Here is an 18,945-nt window from a genome sequence, read left to right as displayed (position 1 = left end):
ACACTTAGTCTGGAGCGGTAATTGTTATTTCTGGATTTTGAGAGGCTGTTTTATATATGCATAACCTGATATTTAGAGATGAGAGCAAAGCTGATCACGTTGGGCTAAAGATAATTTGGAATACGGGGTAAAGACATTGTATTTTAGAATTTCATCTACTCTTTGAGACCAAAGGAGGAAAGGTTTACTCTATCCAGAACCTAAATTTTCCTAAATTCCTAATCATAACGTAACTCAACCTGTCTGATAATTTAAACAATCCAACAGAGGGAGCCCAGAATAAGGATGAGGGCCTTTAACCCTGTAAAGCTTAATGTAATGCCTAGATATAATCCAGGATATATTAAGATAATCAAATAATATTGGCAAAGTCCCTTAAAGGACGGGAGAAAAAAAAATACCGAACTATTACCCGGTACTGTGTCAAACATTAGGGACACCCAAATCAATAGCCAAGCCCTTGATCTTGAGGCTTGCTCTTGTGAAATTCATGTATGTAGTGGAGAAGCTTAGCCTATCTATAGGTATACCTAAGAGTTTTACTTTCGGAGGACCTCTTCTGTTGCTCAGATGCGGCCTCTCTATGCCCAACTCTGCAAGTGAAATCGTTGCCCTCCCTGCTAAGTGGGACATTGACATCTAGGGTGCAAAGTCTTCCCGGTGGCATGGGAGATAACTTCCAGGGATAAGCCAGGCCCTGGCACTGTGAGGTCAACAATACCATCCTGACCAAAAGCAGGTAAATAAGTGTAACAAGTAAGGTATCAGTAGCTGAGAGATCAAATAGTTGGGAGGCTACTCTGAAGGTCACTCTTAAGCAAGTTTCAGTTAGAAAATGCTACCTATCATAGTTTGCCAAACCCTAATCAAAAGTATTTCTGCTAATCCTAAAGTACACATATGATGTTATTTAAGATTCTACAAAAGTTCCATGCACAAACATAAGTTTCAAGAAACTTACACCCTCCAGAGGGGTCCCTGGACAACATTAAGTCCTGAAATGCAGAGGGGCCAGCCTCTATAGAACATAGTTCCATCCCCCTATCCCATATTATCAACAGACCCTCCCTACATGAAAAGGTTAGAATGGGCATATTCCAAGTACCCTTAAAGAGTGGAAGAAAGATAAAAGGTGGTGGTAGAGTTACACAGACAAGGTTGGGTTTAACAAATGAGTTTGACTGCTGAATCATTATAGTTTCCAGTATCTTAGAGCAGCTAGAAGCAGAAACCTAAAATTGTAGAATTATAACCCATACCAAACTCTGAAATCTGTTCTACAACAAATTGTGGCAATGTGCTTTGAAATTTACTGCTTTTTTGTATGAGAAAAAAAAAGGGGGGGATTGTGATGATAAAAAGAAAAAAATCAGAACAAAACCACCAAAAATAAATAGCCCTAAAAAGCACTAGAGGTGCTTGAACAGCTTGTAACATTTAAAATTACTTTTTCAAACTTAAAATAATGGAAACTACCATTTTTTCCCCAATGTAAAAGATAGTGCTTTGCAACATTAATATTAAAGACTATGCAACATTAAATGAGCTGTAAAGTTTATGGTACTTTCACTACATAAAATTAAATGGGTAGTAAAGATTGTATGATTTTGTTTATGGTCCAACAACAAAACCAAAAGATTAAAGTGACATGGTGCTTGACCCATTTAGCTTGGGCTTCTATTAAAAGATAACTATTTCATTAATTTTTAAGGTTTTTATGCTGAAACAACTCTATACTGCAAAAATATAATGACTCATTCCCATTAAGTAGAGTTAAATCAGGGTACAAATCAGTAAGACAGATAAAGAACGTAGTAGTTCTAAACTTTTATTTTAATGCACAGTATTAGAAACCAATTGGTTTTTATGGAAAAGCAAACAGCAAATAAATTAGACCCATGTTAAAATACAAGGTCAGCTAAATATCCAGGAACTTAAGGATATAACAGCCTCAGTTAACTTTGTTTCCACAGTCTTCTTTAAGAGGTTGAAGGCTTTCAAACATAACTTTGCTATGAACTGGTCCAGAACACAACATATGGGAATGCTTAACAGGGGTGGTGATCAGGAACACGTTTCCTATAACAATTACAAAATACACATGTAAGTAAAAAGCTAGTAGTGAAAAATGAAAAGCATGATTTTATATATTTTTTTTAAACAAAGTACAAACCCAGCTAGATCACTAATTTAATGAAAACCATTATAAACCAATTCTCCCCTCAATAATTATATTATAAAATCTGTGGAACCTTAAGGACTACAGTATTTAACAGTTCTCAATTTCTTATCCAAACAACAAACCTAATTAACAAAGACAATTTCCAGAAAAAGTTAATTCATGTTTTCAATTGACAGATGTGCTGGAGAATTTTACTAAATTGATCGAGGATAGTTACTCTTAACCAAAAGTTGTAAAATAACAAGGCTCTGGAGCCTCTAGATGAAAATTTCTGGATTACTATTTTAAAGGAAAGAAAAATGCCAATAGACAAGCTGTTGATGGGGTAACCCACTGAAGTACACTAGCATTAACCCTCACACACTGTAGATGTCACATTTTATTTTCTAGTGGCAGTGCAGTGAAGAGGAATATGAGAGTTTCTTGGGGAGGGAGGCTGATAAGTGTACTTAATGAAATTTTTTACTTAACACCTGGTCCAAGGAGCCAGGGCTTGAAAGACACTGCTGCTAGAACCAAACATAGCAGTAAGAGAAGTAGGTAAAGTACAAAAAAATCAAAGAGTACAGCATACTGGGGTCACATAAAGGAAGTGATAAATTTATCCTCAGGAGTTTTAGAAGAATGGGGATTAGAATATGATAAAGGATGTTAATCATCATTAATATAGAAAAAGTTAACAAGCAGTTGTTGCAGAGCACTGATCTGTGCTGCTTTGGTAATGTTAACAGAAGGTCAACAAGGAAAAAGAATTCACAAACCAGTAAATTTGGGAAGTCTGGGTTAAACAAAAGTATTCATATGTCTTCACCACAAACATCTCAGAATTTCTAATTTATTTTTAACAGACAAATCTCTGAGAGCAAAACTATCAGAGCAGGTAAGGTATCATTCCAAATCGTGGTTCAGGGCATGGAATTATTGCAAAGATTCATGAGGGTAGGTGTGACTATGTGACTTTACCAGTGTCAGAAAATCTTAGTAATAGAACCCGGTTTTCTAAAGACAATAAAAGCATAATAGCATTTTACCATCTCTGATGGCAATACTTTCAAGAAAAATGTATCAACTTCTTTCCTTGGGAGTACTTTTTCATTTCAAAATATGGAATACTTCCCATTATCCTATTGTCCCTCCAGGGCCAGTAGTAGAGAATTTCTATATTTTTTAGCCCAGCCTCCTTTCTACCACATCAAATTAGATTTGAATACTGTAACTCTTTTCTGTCCACATCCAAATCACTATTTCCTTCTTTTTCCTTCCTTCAATAGTCACTGACCAGAGAGCTACAATTCAGTCAAAAACTGCTCCTATCTAAATCGATTCCATTGATTTAGATCTCCCCTTTTGCACTCTAGATCTCCCCTTCCCTCTCCACTAGAGACTGCTCCCCTCTTCTACATCAATTATTCCCCCTCTCTACTAAATCACTCCCATTTAAACATGCTGAGTATTAAGGCTAAAACTCACACTCCCTAACTACATGCTTAAAAGAGCTATCTATAAGCACTTTGTCCAATTCCTCTTTTCTCAGCCTCTATTTAAACATACTTTAGTCAAACTTTTGCCCCCTCCATTCCACTACAATTGCTTGAAATTACCAATGGCCCCTAGGCTGCTAAATCCAATTTTTTAAGGTCAATATTCAGTCTTTATCTTATGTGACCTATTCACAACATTTTGAGAGTTCCCCCTTTAAATACTTTCTTTATTTAGCTTCCAGGACACAAACTTCCTCGGTTTCCCTCCTACCTAAGTGGCATCCCTTTTTAAAAAAATATGTGTATTATGGAAAATTTTAAACATACAGTTAAGAGCACAGATTATATTATGACCCCTCATATACCCATCACTCAGTTACCCATATTTGTACATTCCTTAAATCTCTTTTGTTGGTTGCTCTAATTGTTCCCAAACTTTATTATTGGACTCCTCTAGTGCTCAATACTAAAAATCTCTTCCCTTCTTCAGTTACATTCACTCTTAGGGACCCAGCCAAGTCTCTTGGCTTTAAACACCATATACAGGCTAACAACGTTTAAATTTATCAACTACAGCTCTTACTTCTCCCCTTAATTACAGGCTCAACTAGCCAACTGCCAGTACTCAATAGACATCTTTTTCAAATGTCCAAAACTCAAACCCCAATCTTCCTCCCAAATATCTTCCTTCCATCTCATATAAGTGATAGTCTTGTTTCTCAGGACAAACATCTTGAATTATCTTTTATTTCTTTTTCTCTCACATCCTCTATTCAACCCACAATCAAATCCTACTGGGTAAAGGATGATATGGCCCATACTTTCAAACTTCAACTTCTGTGTGAGACCAAAGGGAGAGATGTTTATTTGGTGCAAAATTTATATTTTGTGTAGCACATTATCTAATTTAACTTGTAAGATCCGTTTATTTGAACATCATAATTATATGGAACCTTGAATAGAGCATGAGATCTTGTTGGTTTGTACAGGTTAGTGTGATGCCCCAATATATCCTAGAGTAATTTGGGCAGAGAATAAAAAAGTATTTGCAAAGTCCCCTTAGGGGGCTGGGTAGAAAGGAAGAAATATTTAACTTCCCCATCTGGGGAATTCCTGATATTCTCACAGCATTGGGGAAACCAATTCAGTAAGGCTGAGCCCTCAATATTGGGGTTTGCCAATATGAAGCTTATTTGTGGCAAAGGAGAGGCTAGGCCTACTGATAATTATACCTAAAAGTCACCCAAGAGAACCTCTTCTGTTGCTCACATGTGGCCTCTCTCTTCTCTAAGCCAATCTGACAGGTGAACTCATTGCCTACCTACATGGGACATGACTCCAAGGGGAATAAATCTCCCCGGCAACATGGGACCTGACTCCCGGGGATTAGCTGGGACCCAGCATCACTGGAATGAGAAAGTCTTCTTGATCAAAAGGCAGAAGACAGAAATGAGACAAAAATGTTTTTAAAAGTGCTATGATACCTTGGTGCTGCTTTGATAATGTTATCCACACGCAGAATCACTTCTGCTGCTTCAGCTGCACTCAAAAGAACCTGTCGCTTGACTTGGAAACTTTCTGTTATACCCAGTACTGCCATATCTCCAATGGTACCTTCTTTCATATCTGAAAATATAAAATATTGACTAAATAAATTCCATCTTAAAGAACCAAAACATCAAAACATCTCTAATGCTTTAGAACAAATAAAATTAATCCTCAGATTTATAAAAAATAAGATTACAACACCTAATTATTCAACTTAGCACATTCTCATCAGCCTATAGAAACTCAAGGAAAGTCTTAAAAAATTAAAAGGTCACCTACTTACCATGTGTATCAAGAGAAGGCAACAGTGTCAAATAATGAAAATTATACAGAATACTACATCACACATTAATCTTCTATCAATGGATCTTTAACAATATCAATATTGTTATTTATGTAAGATTATTGCAGAAAATTTGTCCATCACTAATAACCATGAAATCTTAACTGGAAGCAAATTAAGACGTCTACCCAACTTTTTTCTCATGTAAGAATCCTACTTCATATCTGATACATTAATAAGTTCCCTTTTGTCTAGTGACAAAATTAACTCCCATCTGAGAGTACGATGTGAAGTTCTTTAATCTCAATGAAATCTGCCTTCTTTGCCACTTTTATCTACCCTCAAGAATGTCACAGAATAAACTGACTGTGAGATTAGGAGTTAACACTAACTGTATTACAAGAAATATAACAGAGTTTATATCTATTTCAGAATATAAAATACAGTTTAAGGGCGGGCCACGGTGGCTCAGCAGGCAAGGACGCTTGCCTGCCATGCCAGAGTACCCAGGTTCGATTCCCAGTGCCTGCCCATGTTAAAAAAAAAAAATAAAAATACAGTTTATTTGTATCCTACTGCCATTATATACCAAACTAGTCACAAATCCTCTATCCAGCTTTATCTTACTTAAAAAATAAATTTCTTGATGATACTGAGAAGAATATGAAGTTAAACAGCTTTTCCCAGAATAAATGTTTCTGAAGGGAAGAATCACAGGAGTCTTCTATATGGTTATTATGAGAATTTTGTCAAAAAAAAAAAGGCTTGGTAAAGTTACTTTTAATAACCAAATGAACAACTGATTTCTCACCCAATCCAGCAGTTATTTTGCCTTCACTGTGGGCAGCTCGAAGCTGCGCAACCAGATCTGCGCTGTCATAACCAGCATTGTCAGCTATGATGGTTGGCAACTATGAAATGAAGACAAATATAACCAGTGTTATTCTACTATAATAAAGTTGATTTAGTCCTAAGGAAAAGGCCAGCTTCTAAAAATTAACATTTTAAAACAACGTAAAACGTGCTTTCTTTTAATTACTGCTCATAAAGAAGATAAACTCCAGAATTAAGTAGAAAAGTGGTATGAAACACTACTTGTATTATTATTTTTTGAAATGGAACATTTTTAAAAGCCAAAAGTAAATCTTTTCTGTCCAAGATAGAAAAAAATGTATTCATTTTTTAAAACCATAAATACCCACAGAATTTACATTCAGATCTCTTGTTTTCATTATCTTACCATTCTCAGTGCCTTGGCATAAGACTCCATTGCAACAGCTTCTTTGCCTGGTGTTCTACTAGCAAGCTTTGTAACAGCATGAGCCATTAGCATCTCAGAACAGCCTATGAATTAAAATTTCAATAAAAAATTGTTATGCTTAGTTGCCTCCAAGGCACTGACTGAATTACTGACTTCCTTTCAGATCTGTCAAGTACTTCGAAATTAAGTGCAAAAACAATTCAAATAAAATTTCTATAAGAGCCTTTAAAATCATTATGATTCGTCCTGTACTTTAAGAGAAATAAAATATGTTCAATTTTTTCAAATGCTTACCTCCTCCATACACTGTTCTAGAATCCTTTACAGTTTGAGCAAGTACACAAAGAGCATCATGCAAAGATCTTTCTGCTTCATCTAAAATTTGCTGAGTGGCACCACGCAGAACAATGGTACAAGCCTCACCTAAAATTAAAAAATAATATTCTTATGGCACAGAGAATACCTACTTATTAAACATAAAACAGTAGGAATTATTTATGTAGGTTGTTTAACTAATTATTTGGCTTTGAAAATTAACATGTGTTCCACTGTTATAATTCTTTTTGCTAACAATCCATTTTCATAATAATAGTTTAAGTTATCAAGAAAAAAACACGTTGACTATACACTGTTCACAAAGGCAAGGTAAGTATGATTCAGGCTGACCTTAAAAAAGACTGAAATAAAACACATCATGCTTCTCTATATATAGTTAAGATTTACAGAATAACATATTCTAATATAATATAGGAACTTTTTCTTTCATTTCAATTCAATAGATCCTAGCAAGGATTTAGACATTTTAACTAGGATCTACACAACTGCTCACCAAGAGCTACCCCAGAAAAGTGAATGAGTTTGTCTTCTCCAATCATGACTTCCTCAATAAGTTTGCAACTTCCAAGCTTTACCAGCTCTGGGTGATCAAAAGTAGAGGCAATTTCACCACCTATAAACATAAATATGTATTAATTAAATGCCTAACAGGTTTAAAATTTGTCTTTCAAAAAAGCAGTAAACAGGTTAACATCAACATTTCAAAAACTAATTGCTTACAACATGCAGATACTTCAGACGGATTAACTTTCATAACTCCTCTATGAGATAAATTCTATTATCCCATTTTACAAATGACAATACTGAAGCAAAAGAGAGGTTTAGTCACCTAAGTTATAAATATGGTGAAGGTGGGATTCAAACTCAAGTTTGGCTTCAAACCTATACTCTATAGGTTAAACTGAGACATTAACCTTTAAGTCTGAACCTGAATTTAGATTCTCTTTTGAATCCAGTCTACAAGAGAGACCAGGCTTCTTATACAATTTTCAGGCACAAAAGATGAAAATGTTTGACAAATCCTAGTCCTATTATGTTAAAAACAGTACAGATTTTAGACACTGTTTTTATAGTGAGCATTTGGTATCTACATATTTCATAATGGAAATGTTAGAAAAAGGCTCCTTTGGGGTCTGGAAAGGGGGCAATGTATACTGGGAATTTCCCAGAGAAAACTTATGGAAAAAAAAATTCATTTTATTCCTTATGTCTCATCTTCTATTGCTATTTTCCTCCATTTTGCATGTTGCAAACTGAAAACGTCAGCTATTTCCTTTCCTGGTTCTTAATTAAGCGGGAGCTTGACTTCTATTTTCAAATTCCTTTCTCTAATTCATTACTCTTTTAATGATGCAGGGTCCATGTATTACCAACTAACCAGTTTCTTACTCCTTACAAATAAATATGCTGAATAATTAAAGCTCTATTATCTTTTTTTTTTCTTTTCCATATGTTCTTTTCCATGTTCATATGAAACTTAACCCCACAAAGAACAGGTCAAGCCTACTTAAAATTAGGCCTAAGAGTCATCCCCAAGAGAACCTCTTTTGTTGCTCAGATGTGGCCTCTCTCTCCAGCCAAAACAAGCAAACTCACCACGCTCCCCCTGTCTACGTGGGACATGACTCCCAGGGGTGTCTACTATCTTTTTAACTTTACATTTGTAAAAAAGACTATTGGTATTCCAAACTATAATTTGTATAGCTGAAGTTCTTTTTACTTTTGGTTAGCAAATTCCTAAGATATCTAAATGTGGAAACAGTATGGTTGGCTTTTCACTTAATTCTTCCATGTTTGCTTTCAAGACATTACTCGACATCTCCAAGATCCAATTTCACACACCTTGACAAATGAGATCCTGAAGATGGGAGCAGCAACTGCCTCAACTTCACAGCCATATAGTGAGTTTGCTTGAAGTAAATTTGTTTGTGAGTACGAGGCAATTTCATATATGAAGCCCTAAGACAGGTATCAACTTATTGCACCAATGTAATATCATTCACATTTATTTCCTATTTTATCTTGTATTTTTCTCACATTAAAAGGTGAATTACAAAAACATGAGCCCATACACTTTACATGTCAACTGAAGCCTCAGGTATGCAAAGATTTTAAAAGAACTTTATTTAATTAAAGCAGGCAAACAGCCACAAGGTAATTAATGAAAGAAAAAATGCCTCTTTAGGTCACAGGAAGACTATGCTCCTGAAATTATTAAAAATGGCGTAAGAATCTGGAAGTTATTCTTATGCCTTAAAAAGGTATCCTTTCAGTTTATGGTGTATTGGAGTGGCTAGAGGGAAGTACCTGAAACTCGTGAACTGTGTTCCAGCACTGATTCTTGAAGACTGTATAACTACACAGCTTTTACAATGTAACCGTGTGATTGTGAAAACCTTATGTATGGTGCGCTTTTTATCTAAGAAAGCTAAAAAATAAATATTATAGGGGCAGATACAGGGTAAAAATTGGCTAGATTGAAATACTGTGGATCAATAAGAGGGAGGGGTCAGGGGTATGGGAAGCATGTTTTTTTTTTTTGCTTTTTCTTTCTTTTTCTGGAGTGATGCAAATCATCATGGTGAAAAATAAACAACTGTGTGATGATACGGTGAGGCACTGATTGTATAATATAGTTGGACAGTATATGTGTGGACATTTCTCAGTAAAAATATTTTAAAAAAATTTTTAAAAACGAGAAATAAAATGTCAAAAAGGAAAAAAAAAGTCTTAAGAAATTATTCTGAGATGAAACCAATTCTGTTTTTCAAATGTGAGTATGCTTTAATTTCACCGAATACTAATAACAGTTTCAAAGTGAATACAATAATCCTAAAACCTTGACATTGCAAATGCCAGGTCTCCTTAATTCTCATCCCCAGATCCCAAACCAACTTTCCAACCTATTCATTCATTTTCCAGTATCTGAAGATTAGAGGATAGACGTTATTAAAATTTTTCAAGGGCAGCTTAGATTTCCCTAAAAACTATTTCACAAGAAAAAGCAGCAAGTTGTACTATATGTCATTTTAAGGTAGGTATGTGTCACATGTAAACAAAATTTCTACGCAACACAAGTGGGACCGTATCACTGGTATTTTTGAAGATGTAACTTTTCATTATACATCTTCATATTGTTTCACTTTAACATTTACTACTTTCAAAAAACTTTAAGTTAATAAAAGCAATGCTTACCTACTTGACCCACTCTCTGGCACATAAAGATTGCACAATGAAGATTACTATTATTATTGTACTCTCACACTGGGCACAAAGATTATATTACTCAAGACTTAAGACTTTCTTTTTAAAGTTCTAGTTGATTTAGATTATATGCTTAAAATGGTGGTCCTGTGGGTTTGTGAGAAAAAATATAGTATATCTTTAAGATAATGTTTTAAGTCTATACTTAGAGCAAATTTGGCATATAATTTGAGATTTGAACAGAATTTCTGTTTGGGTTGACCATAATGGTTTGATAATGGATGGTAGGAATAACAGCACAATACAATATGGTAAGTGTAAATAACTGCAATGAGTTACATAAGTGAATATAGATAAAAGGTAAAACTTAAAGTCATACATGTTATGATAGCACAAATTTAAAATATAGGACTGTATAACACAGTGAAGTATGTAGCACATACTTAGCACAAGTAAGACTATTCCTTTATGGATTATAACAAACATACAACACTAATAACAGGGTGGCATATGGGGAAAAACACACATAATGTAAACTATGGACAACAGTTAATAGTACCATTTCAATAATTTCATCAACTGTAACAAAGGTAACAACTGTTAAAAAGTACAATAAAAAAGTACTGCCATCAATTGTAACATATGTTCCACATCAATGAAAGATGTTGGTGGTAGGGAAGTATACATGAATCTTATATTTCATTCATAATTATTCTATAAACCCAAACCTCTCATTAAAAAAAAAAATAAAGCCTTAACTAAACTAAAGGTTTTGATCCAAATAAGTCAGATTTCTTAAGCTCTGTCATGGCAAGATAGGGGTGCCCATTTGTCTGGCTGGGCAACTGCTGGCCTATCTGTTGTAATGAGGACATTGCATAGAATTAAATCATGATCACATCAGCTGCATCCATAGCTGATCGCATTTGTAATCAGTCAAAGGGAGTGTCTTCTGCAGTGTGTGATGTTTAATCTAATCACTGGAAGGCTTTTAAGGAAGATTGAGGAAGAGACAGCCTCTCTACCTGCTTTGGCCTGAGAACCTCTCCTGTGGAGTTCATCCAGTTCCTTCATTGGAGTTATCAGCTTCACTACGGCTTCTGGACTCTACGTTCCAACGGTTCTGTGAGATACTTTTTTTTGTTGTATGCTGTATGGCGGGGTCACATTTCATTATTTTTTCCATATGAGCATCCTGTTATTGCAGTATGATCTGTTGAATTTTTGTCTTTTTTTTGGAGCGAGGGGGAGTGCATGGACCAGGTATCAAACCTGGGTCTCCCACATGGCAGGCAAGAATTTTACCACTGAACCCTTCCCCCCTCAACCTGAGATACTTCTATAAATTTTATATCTATGGATATTTCCTGCTAATTCTGTTTCTCTAGAGAACCCTAACTAATACAAGCACCTTGAAAGGATTTCTTCGTATTCTTAACAATGAGTTCCACATAACAGCACCCAGTAAGTCCAAGAGTTTGCTTGTTACAAATGTCCATACCTGTTACAAGAGCTAGGCGTTCCACTCCTGCAAAATCTGCATGCTCAATAGCCATGACACCAGCAGCACCAAAGAGCTGTTCAGGATAATTATAAATTAACTGCCTGTAAATAAAATACATAAAAGCATTACGTCCAAAACTGGTAAGTCACAAGACAAAATACAGTAGGCTAAAAAAACATGGAATTATTTTTACTTCACCGGTTATCAGAAAATGCAAATTAGAACAAGATAACCATTTCTTACTTTTACAATTATAACTTATAAATCTTAATACCAGTACATCCATGCTAGCATTGAAAATAAGTTTTTAAAAAAATATTGCTACTGACTATAAATTGGGCCCACAATTTATAAAAGTAGTGACGCACTAAAAATAATAAAAGCTCATATGTTTTACAGCCTACTCTTGGAGGTATAGCAAGAAAATTAATATTTAAAAACTGAATGGAGGAGACACTTGTCAGAATTTTTGGATATAACAGAACCTGCCAATGACCTCAATGTCCACTAGGACTGTGTTTAAATAAATCATAACATACTAATTAAATAATGGCAAATTCATAATTTTAAGTAAAAATTTGTACTTTTCACTTTAAAAATTTTAAGTGAAAAAACAAGTTACAAAAGAACAATAAAGGGTGGTGCAATGGTGGCTCAGTGGCAGAATTCTTGCCTGCTGTGCCAGAGACCCGGGTTCATTTCCCGGTACCTGCCCATTGGGGGAAAAAAAAAAATAAAAACCTGAAACGCTATACACACAACACACAAAAAAACGTCAACAGGATAAAGGAAAAATTTCTGGTAGGCAAGACTTTAATGTCTGTTTCTTCTTTATACTTATCTATTATCTAAGATGAGCAAATATTACTTTTACAATAGGAGTAAAAAGAACTTCCAAAAATTTGTAACTTAAAAAATATGTATTATCAGATTCACAGATGACATCAAAGTTTAGAAACTTACTTTTAAAAAGCCCACAAACATTTGGCCCAAAACAATTATTTTTAATTCAAGCACTATTACTCTATTTAGATTGTCCTAAAGTTAACTATTGCCACTGAACTCAAAGTGCTGTTCTTCTAGTGTTTTCACCATTCAAAACAATCCTCAAATGCTTCAGATGCTGAAAATTAAGGACACATGCAGAGAATTTACAAATTTTTTTCACACAAATTAAAGATAAGCTCCAAAACTCTTAATATGCATCATTTCTTCATTCTTGTCTCATTCCTATGTTCTTAGCCTTTTGTTAATTTTAACTCCTGTCACTTGGTTTGAAATTAAACCTCTACTCCAAATACATAAAGCCAAATCAGAAAACTGTTAACATAAAAAGGGTAAATTAAAAAAAAAAAAGCAGTGAAATCATTGCAATGCAAATGCCTTGTTGCGCAATATATTTATGTTTGAAAAAAGGAGTTTTTAAATATAAAATCCAATGTAAGGTATTTCCGTAAGTCCTCACAGAAAGAAAATTCTTTCTCAGACTATTACAAATACTGCCAGCACAAGCAAAGACAGACCTGTTAATAAAGCAATTTATTCCATGCTTAAGAATACGTTCAACTTTCTCCTTCATTTTTTCCTTTTCTGCATGTTCTATTTCTGCAACCTTTGCTGTAGAATCAACTCTTACACGGGAACCAAATATCTACAGAAGGAAGCATAAAAATAATATCACTTTCATTACCCTTACAGTTTCATAGCATATTTCAACATTTGTATGTACATTAAAAAATAAAGTCTTAAGTTTTTTAGTGCAACTGACTTTCAAGCCTTGAGTGTATAACAACCAGCAATTAGAATTTCAGATGTACTCACGCACCTTTATTTTGTCTGTATCCATCCCAGTATTTGCGATAAGAATTTTAGCATTTTCGATTCGTTTTGGTTGATTTACTCCAATTTTTTTATCCAACAGAAAACCTACAAGAAATACATGAATCATTCTACTATATTAAAATACTTCAAGGCTGCATCAGTAAATCTAAAAAGCTACCAGGTGCTTACTGTGGCAGTACATATACTAAAATCAGAATGATACAGAGAGCAGCATAGCTCTTGTGCAAGGATGACATACAAATTCATGAAGTGTTTCATATTTTTTAACGTAAACATAACATTTTAAGGGAGATGACTTGTTGGTTTTGGCTGTATATTCATAGAAACTTTTAAAAGAGATGAGTGATAGAGCTAACCCTTATCTGTAAATTTTGAATTTATATCAAGTTTCGTCCCATGTACAAAAGCTTTTTTTTCCTACAGAAGTTTTTTCCAATGGGGGGTTGCAAAGGAAAGCAGAATGTTTTATTATGATTTTTACTTCGGTGACCATGGGACAAAGTAAAAGTCCTAAACTCTAGGGACAGAAAAAAAAAAGCTATCAGCTTTATCAAATTAATCTTTCAAAGAATGTATGTAAGTCCCAATTTACCAAGCTCCTAAAACTTCCACTAGAGCAGTGGTCATAAAAACAATTTAGTAGGAAATATAAAAAAAAAATATATGAAACACAAAATAGTAAAAGTTAACATACTATTCTGAAACTTTGTTTCAGATACATACTACACACACAGGTGTATAAAAATATTAAGTTAAATCTACTTTCATTAGCTTAAAGCCAGTATCACAAGTGGAAACAAGCTGTGATGATTCTGGTACACAAGGTATTAACAGAGGTTACTAAACCTTTTTTTTGCATAGGCAGACACTGGGAATTGAACCGGGTCTCCGGCATGGCAGGTGAGAACTCTGTCTGCTGAGCCACTGTGGCCCACCCTAGTAAACTTTTTGAAGAACTGAGGCTGGTGGTAAATGGAAAAGCCATGGACAACGGAGTCAGACAAATCTGTCCCAGTCATGTCCCTGTTTACTGGCTAAGTAAACTTGAACAAATTACTCAATCTTATACACTCATCTGTAAAATGGGAATGTAATCAGTGGCAGAGACGCAAGTTACCCGCCTAGTGCCCTGCTGATTTGGAACCAGTATAAAGCCAGTACTGCCTACCTCTCCAGACTCATTTCAGATGAGGTAACTTTTATCTTTATTAAGCCACTATTAACTTGAGTTTTCTGTTCAGCTGAACCTAACCAAAGTTTCAAGTGAAATTCCTTGTACGGCTGGCAGAGAGTAGGCTTCAAGCTTGGTAGCTGTTAAGTGCAACTATCCATGTTTCAATGATCTTACCCTATCACAGCCCTTATTAGAAATGATACAGAGTCCTGACATAAATTCAAGAATATTTCCAGAATTATGTTACTCCTCTGAATTAAAGACATATGACATGCAGCAAAACAAAGACTCCAAATTATTGTTCAAACACAAACTGTAAAGCACAACTTATTCCTTTCTTCCCTTCTTAACAGAGAGAATGCTTACACACTTTATACAGGACATATTGAGAAGTAAAGACAATATAAAAACACTTCAAAAAACTCATACTCTATAAAACACAATTAAAAAAAACACAATATAACAAACAGATTAAAATGACATAAATAGTTACAATATGATTTGTGTCCTTTACAAGCTGATTAGCTTTGTATAGCATCGCTGGCCTGGACTAGCTAAAAACAGTATCTGCATAGTTTTTACCCCTCAGCATACAAAACTCCCATATTTGATACACACACAGACACACATACCTTCATCTAAATAGGAATCTACCAGACTTCCTCCTAGCTTCTTGATGACATGAATTGCCTCTAGATTGCCAGATCCTTTCAGTCGGAGAACAGCTTCTACAGCTAGCTTAGTAAAGTGGTCTTTGTGATGGGTGAGAAGTTTTGAAGATAACGTTGTTCCTGCAATGTTCATTAAATCTTGACGGAATTTAACTTCGTCAGAGCTAAAAACAAACAAAAAAGGATATCATATCTGTTCTTAAAATGCTTCTCTAAAGATATCAACTCCTTTTTTCAAAATTTATTCAGATACCCTATGTCAAATAGGTAATCTCACTCCAAATGGCAAGTGTTCTAATTTTTTAATGTACGCAATTTGAAAATAATTCAACAATAATCAAGAAATGCAAATTAAAAGTACCATTTTCCTCACCAAAAAAAAAGAAAAAGAAACAAATCATATTCGCACACGCTGTCAAGAACACAGGGAAACAGTCACTGTTATATACCTAATATTTTCTAGAGATTTAATAATGTAAATAAAAATGACTTAAAACACCTATATACCTCAGACCCAGCAATAACATAATTACTTGGTAACAAGTTTGTCACATTATTATAAAGCTAAAAATTGGCAACAACAACAAACTTTCAACGTAGACAAGTTGAGTGAATTATACCATAGTCATAAAAATCAAATGACTATAGTAAAATTAATACTGCTGAGAATATCTGACATTTAGAAATGTGCTTAGTATTCAACAAGGTTAAAGAAGCTAAAAACTCTCTATATAATATACTACTTGCTTTCTGTTTGCATCTTTGTTTTGATTATATAAGCAAAAAACCCCAGAAATCTAAACTTTGATGTTGATGGCTATCACTGGAGGATGATGTGGGTTTTTTTTTATTTGGGGAGGACAGCAGCATCTGTTTGTGCTTACCTTTCAGTGCTCTCCAGATTTCCTACGCTGAGCATGTTATAAATGAATGCGAAATTTTAAGAGTAGAAAAGTAGATAGTAGTATTTTGGTATACCAACCCATGATCAACTGCAGAACTCAACAGAGCCTCTCTTGCTGCCTTTGTAGCTTCTCTCCAACCAGCAATGATGGTCTGTGGATGAATCTTCTTTGCAATTAAAGTTTCTGCTTCCTATTAATAAACAGTGGAAAGCACTTGTCAATAGTGAAGATGTGATTACTGCTATTTAAACTACAGTAGCAAAACAAAGTTAAAGTTGCAGTTATTTTCTTACCCTTAATAATTCTGCTGCTAAAACAGTAACAGAGGTAGTGCCATCACCAACTTCATCATCTTGAACTCTGGACATATCTAAAAAAAATCATCTATTAACTCATATCTAATTCTGCTTTTTGCATTACTTCTCTATTGCTTAATGCTCCAAATACATCAATTACCAATCTAAATCTCACTTACCTAAGATTCCTTAACCTGACAGTCTCTGGAACTTTAAGGTCTGCAATGTAATAGTTTTAACCACCAATAATTATACTGCATTCTAGAAGCTTGTGTTTTAGTAATAACAATCCAGTAAAAAGTGGTGGGCAATTAACTGAAAGTACAATTAGTTAACACAGCCTATTAAAAAACAAGCTTCTTAAAATGTTAATGAAACAACAATATTATCCTCAGACTCACCAACTAAAACTTTAGCTGCTGGGTTGTCAACACCAATGTTTTTTAGAATAGTTGCACCATCATTGGTTACCATAAGAGAGGCATCTCGTCCACTGCTTAAAAGAATTTTATCCTAAAGGGAATATATTTGATCCAAGTTAAGACAGAGGTACATTTTTTTTTTCAGAGGTACATCTTGAGGAAAGTGGGTCAATTAGTATTCTCACACACTGTTACTGCATAAACACTCTGGATAGCTAGCTATTTTGATGTATCTACTCAAATTTTTTCAGTATGTACACCCCAAAACAAAGCCCTAGCATTTAATCCTACAAACACTACAAAGCACAGGGAGACAGGAATAAGGTTTGTTTCAGCACTGTAACAGTTGAAACAAGGGGAACAGATGAAGTGTCCATCAACAGTCATAGTAAACTATAAAATAATCAAATTGCTTCTCGACAGTTAAAGTGGAGGTAATATATCTACTTACGCTAACACAAAGCAAGCTACAGAAAAAGTGTAACACACACATTAAGTACACAGAAAGATATCCAGAATATGTAAATCAAAATAACAGTGGCTGCCATTGGGGAAGGGACTAAGTTTGGGGAAGGTGTTCTATCAAGACTTGAATGGGTACTATTTTGATTTTTAGTGAGAATATATTTATATCTTACTTATATAATTCTAAGTTTTAAAGATAAAAAAAATTTTAAAAACTAATCGTTATTAACTATATCTCTACCAATGACTCTAAAACAGTATTAAAATTTACAAAAACATTCCTGTTTTCCTTACCATGCCCTTAGGTCCCAAGGTGCTCTTTACCAAATCTCCAATGGCGATAGCACCAATGAAAGAAGACTGAAATAAAGTCAGAGAATGTCAGAATCAGTCACCTTTAAAGTCTTAAAGGAAGAGTACAATTTTATTCTTAAAAGCAGGAAGAAAAAACAAAGCTCACCAGACGAGCTGTCTCTGCTCTTTCTTCATCAGCTCCAGCCTTGAAGATGTTAACAGGTGCAAGGGAAAGGGATGCCTAAAAAGAAAAATCAAGAAACCTATAATTTGAATTATCAGTACTCTTTAACACAGTATGTTCAGAGTTCTTCCACTAGACTTAGAGTTGATATCTAAGCAAAAATTTTACAGCACAGTGTACCTGCTCTACATCAGAACAGGTGAGGCGGAGCTTGCAAAACCTGTACCAAACTAAATTATACTCCAAAGAAACTGCCTGTTAAGTACGGCACAGCTAAAAATAATTTTAAACTACGAATAAGAAAGTCGGGATCTGCAGACCACCTCGGGAGGATCGTCCGGCAGGCGAGGGAATAATGCCGCCAAGGCCTCCATCTTCAACCCTCGAACCTCCTGGACCCGCCCCAAGAGGGAGGGCAGAGCCAGCCTGGTGTACTAGAAATTTCTTCGCTCGAGCTAAGGCCTGGGCGGCAGAAATTCTGGAACTGTGGAGGCCGCGGAATAAGGCGTTACCTTTGAGGCCTACTCTTCTCCCCGCCCGGCGTAGAGGACTCACACCAGTGGGCACCACGCAGGCCCCACGCCGCTGCCCGCGCCATGTGCGGCGGCCCCACGAGAGAGGCACTGGGAGCCCGCGGCGCTGGGACAGGAGAGCGGGCAGTCGGGCGGTAGCCCACCTCGGGACACAGCAGGTCAAGAGCAGGGGTAAACGGACTCACCATGGCTCCAAAGAGTTCAGTACGCCCGCTAATTCCTTTACAGCTCACGCGGGAGGACTGAGAAGATGAGGGACACGGAAGTGACACCACACGCTCTTCTGGAGGGGGCGGGACCAGGCTCCGCGCTCCGCCCCAGACGCCGCTGCGCGCAGAGGAAGGGAAGAGGACGTTTTGA

The 18,945-nt window shown here is 35.5% G+C and overlaps 1 protein-coding gene and 1 non-coding gene across 2 annotated transcripts; one reads left to right on the top strand and one right to left on the bottom strand.

Annotated features, from left to right (window-relative positions):
- Positions 1-1,812: 1,812 nt before the first annotated feature.
- On the bottom strand, positions 1,813-18,945 carry CCT2 (chaperonin containing TCP1 subunit 2). The gene is made up of 16 exons (XM_077111402.1): positions 18,771-18,945; positions 18,035-18,109; positions 17,869-17,934; positions 17,089-17,200; positions 16,685-16,761; positions 16,469-16,581; positions 15,448-15,650; positions 13,625-13,725; positions 13,323-13,450; positions 11,797-11,900; positions 7,585-7,704; positions 7,050-7,178; positions 6,735-6,838; positions 6,306-6,405; positions 5,148-5,289; positions 1,813-2,079 (listed from the first exon to the last, which is right to left on the bottom strand). Exons 1-16 carry the CDS (start codon positions 18,771-18,773, stop codon positions 2,049-2,051), a joined length of 1,608 nt encoding a protein of 535 aa, XP_076967517.1. The 5' UTR covers positions 18,774-18,945; the 3' UTR covers positions 1,813-2,048.
- Positions 13,802-13,905, top strand: LOC143643019 (U6 spliceosomal RNA). The gene has a single exon (XR_013156072.1). It is a non-coding gene; the product is annotated as a U6 spliceosomal RNA (small nuclear RNA).

This window comes from Tamandua tetradactyla, chromosome 7, assembly GCF_023851605.1.
Source record: "Tamandua tetradactyla isolate mTamTet1 chromosome 7, mTamTet1.pri, whole genome shotgun sequence".
Taxonomy (NCBI): Eukaryota; Metazoa; Chordata; class Mammalia; order Pilosa; family Myrmecophagidae; genus Tamandua; species Tamandua tetradactyla.
The sequence above is the reverse complement of the archived record's forward strand: the minus strand, read 5'-3'. Positions and strand labels throughout refer to the sequence as shown.

Excerpts from the sequence above, each read along its gene's own strand:
- CCT2 (XM_077111402.1), bottom strand. Across the intron at positions 7,705-11,796 it reads ACGCCTAGCTCTTGTAACAG|GTGGTGAAATTGCCTCTACT; the intron begins GTATGGACATTT and ends TTATGTTTATAG. Across the intron at positions 6,839-7,049 it reads TAGAACAGTGTATGGAGGAG|GCTGTTCTGAGATGCTAATG; the intron begins GTAAGCATTTGA and ends TTTAATTCATAG.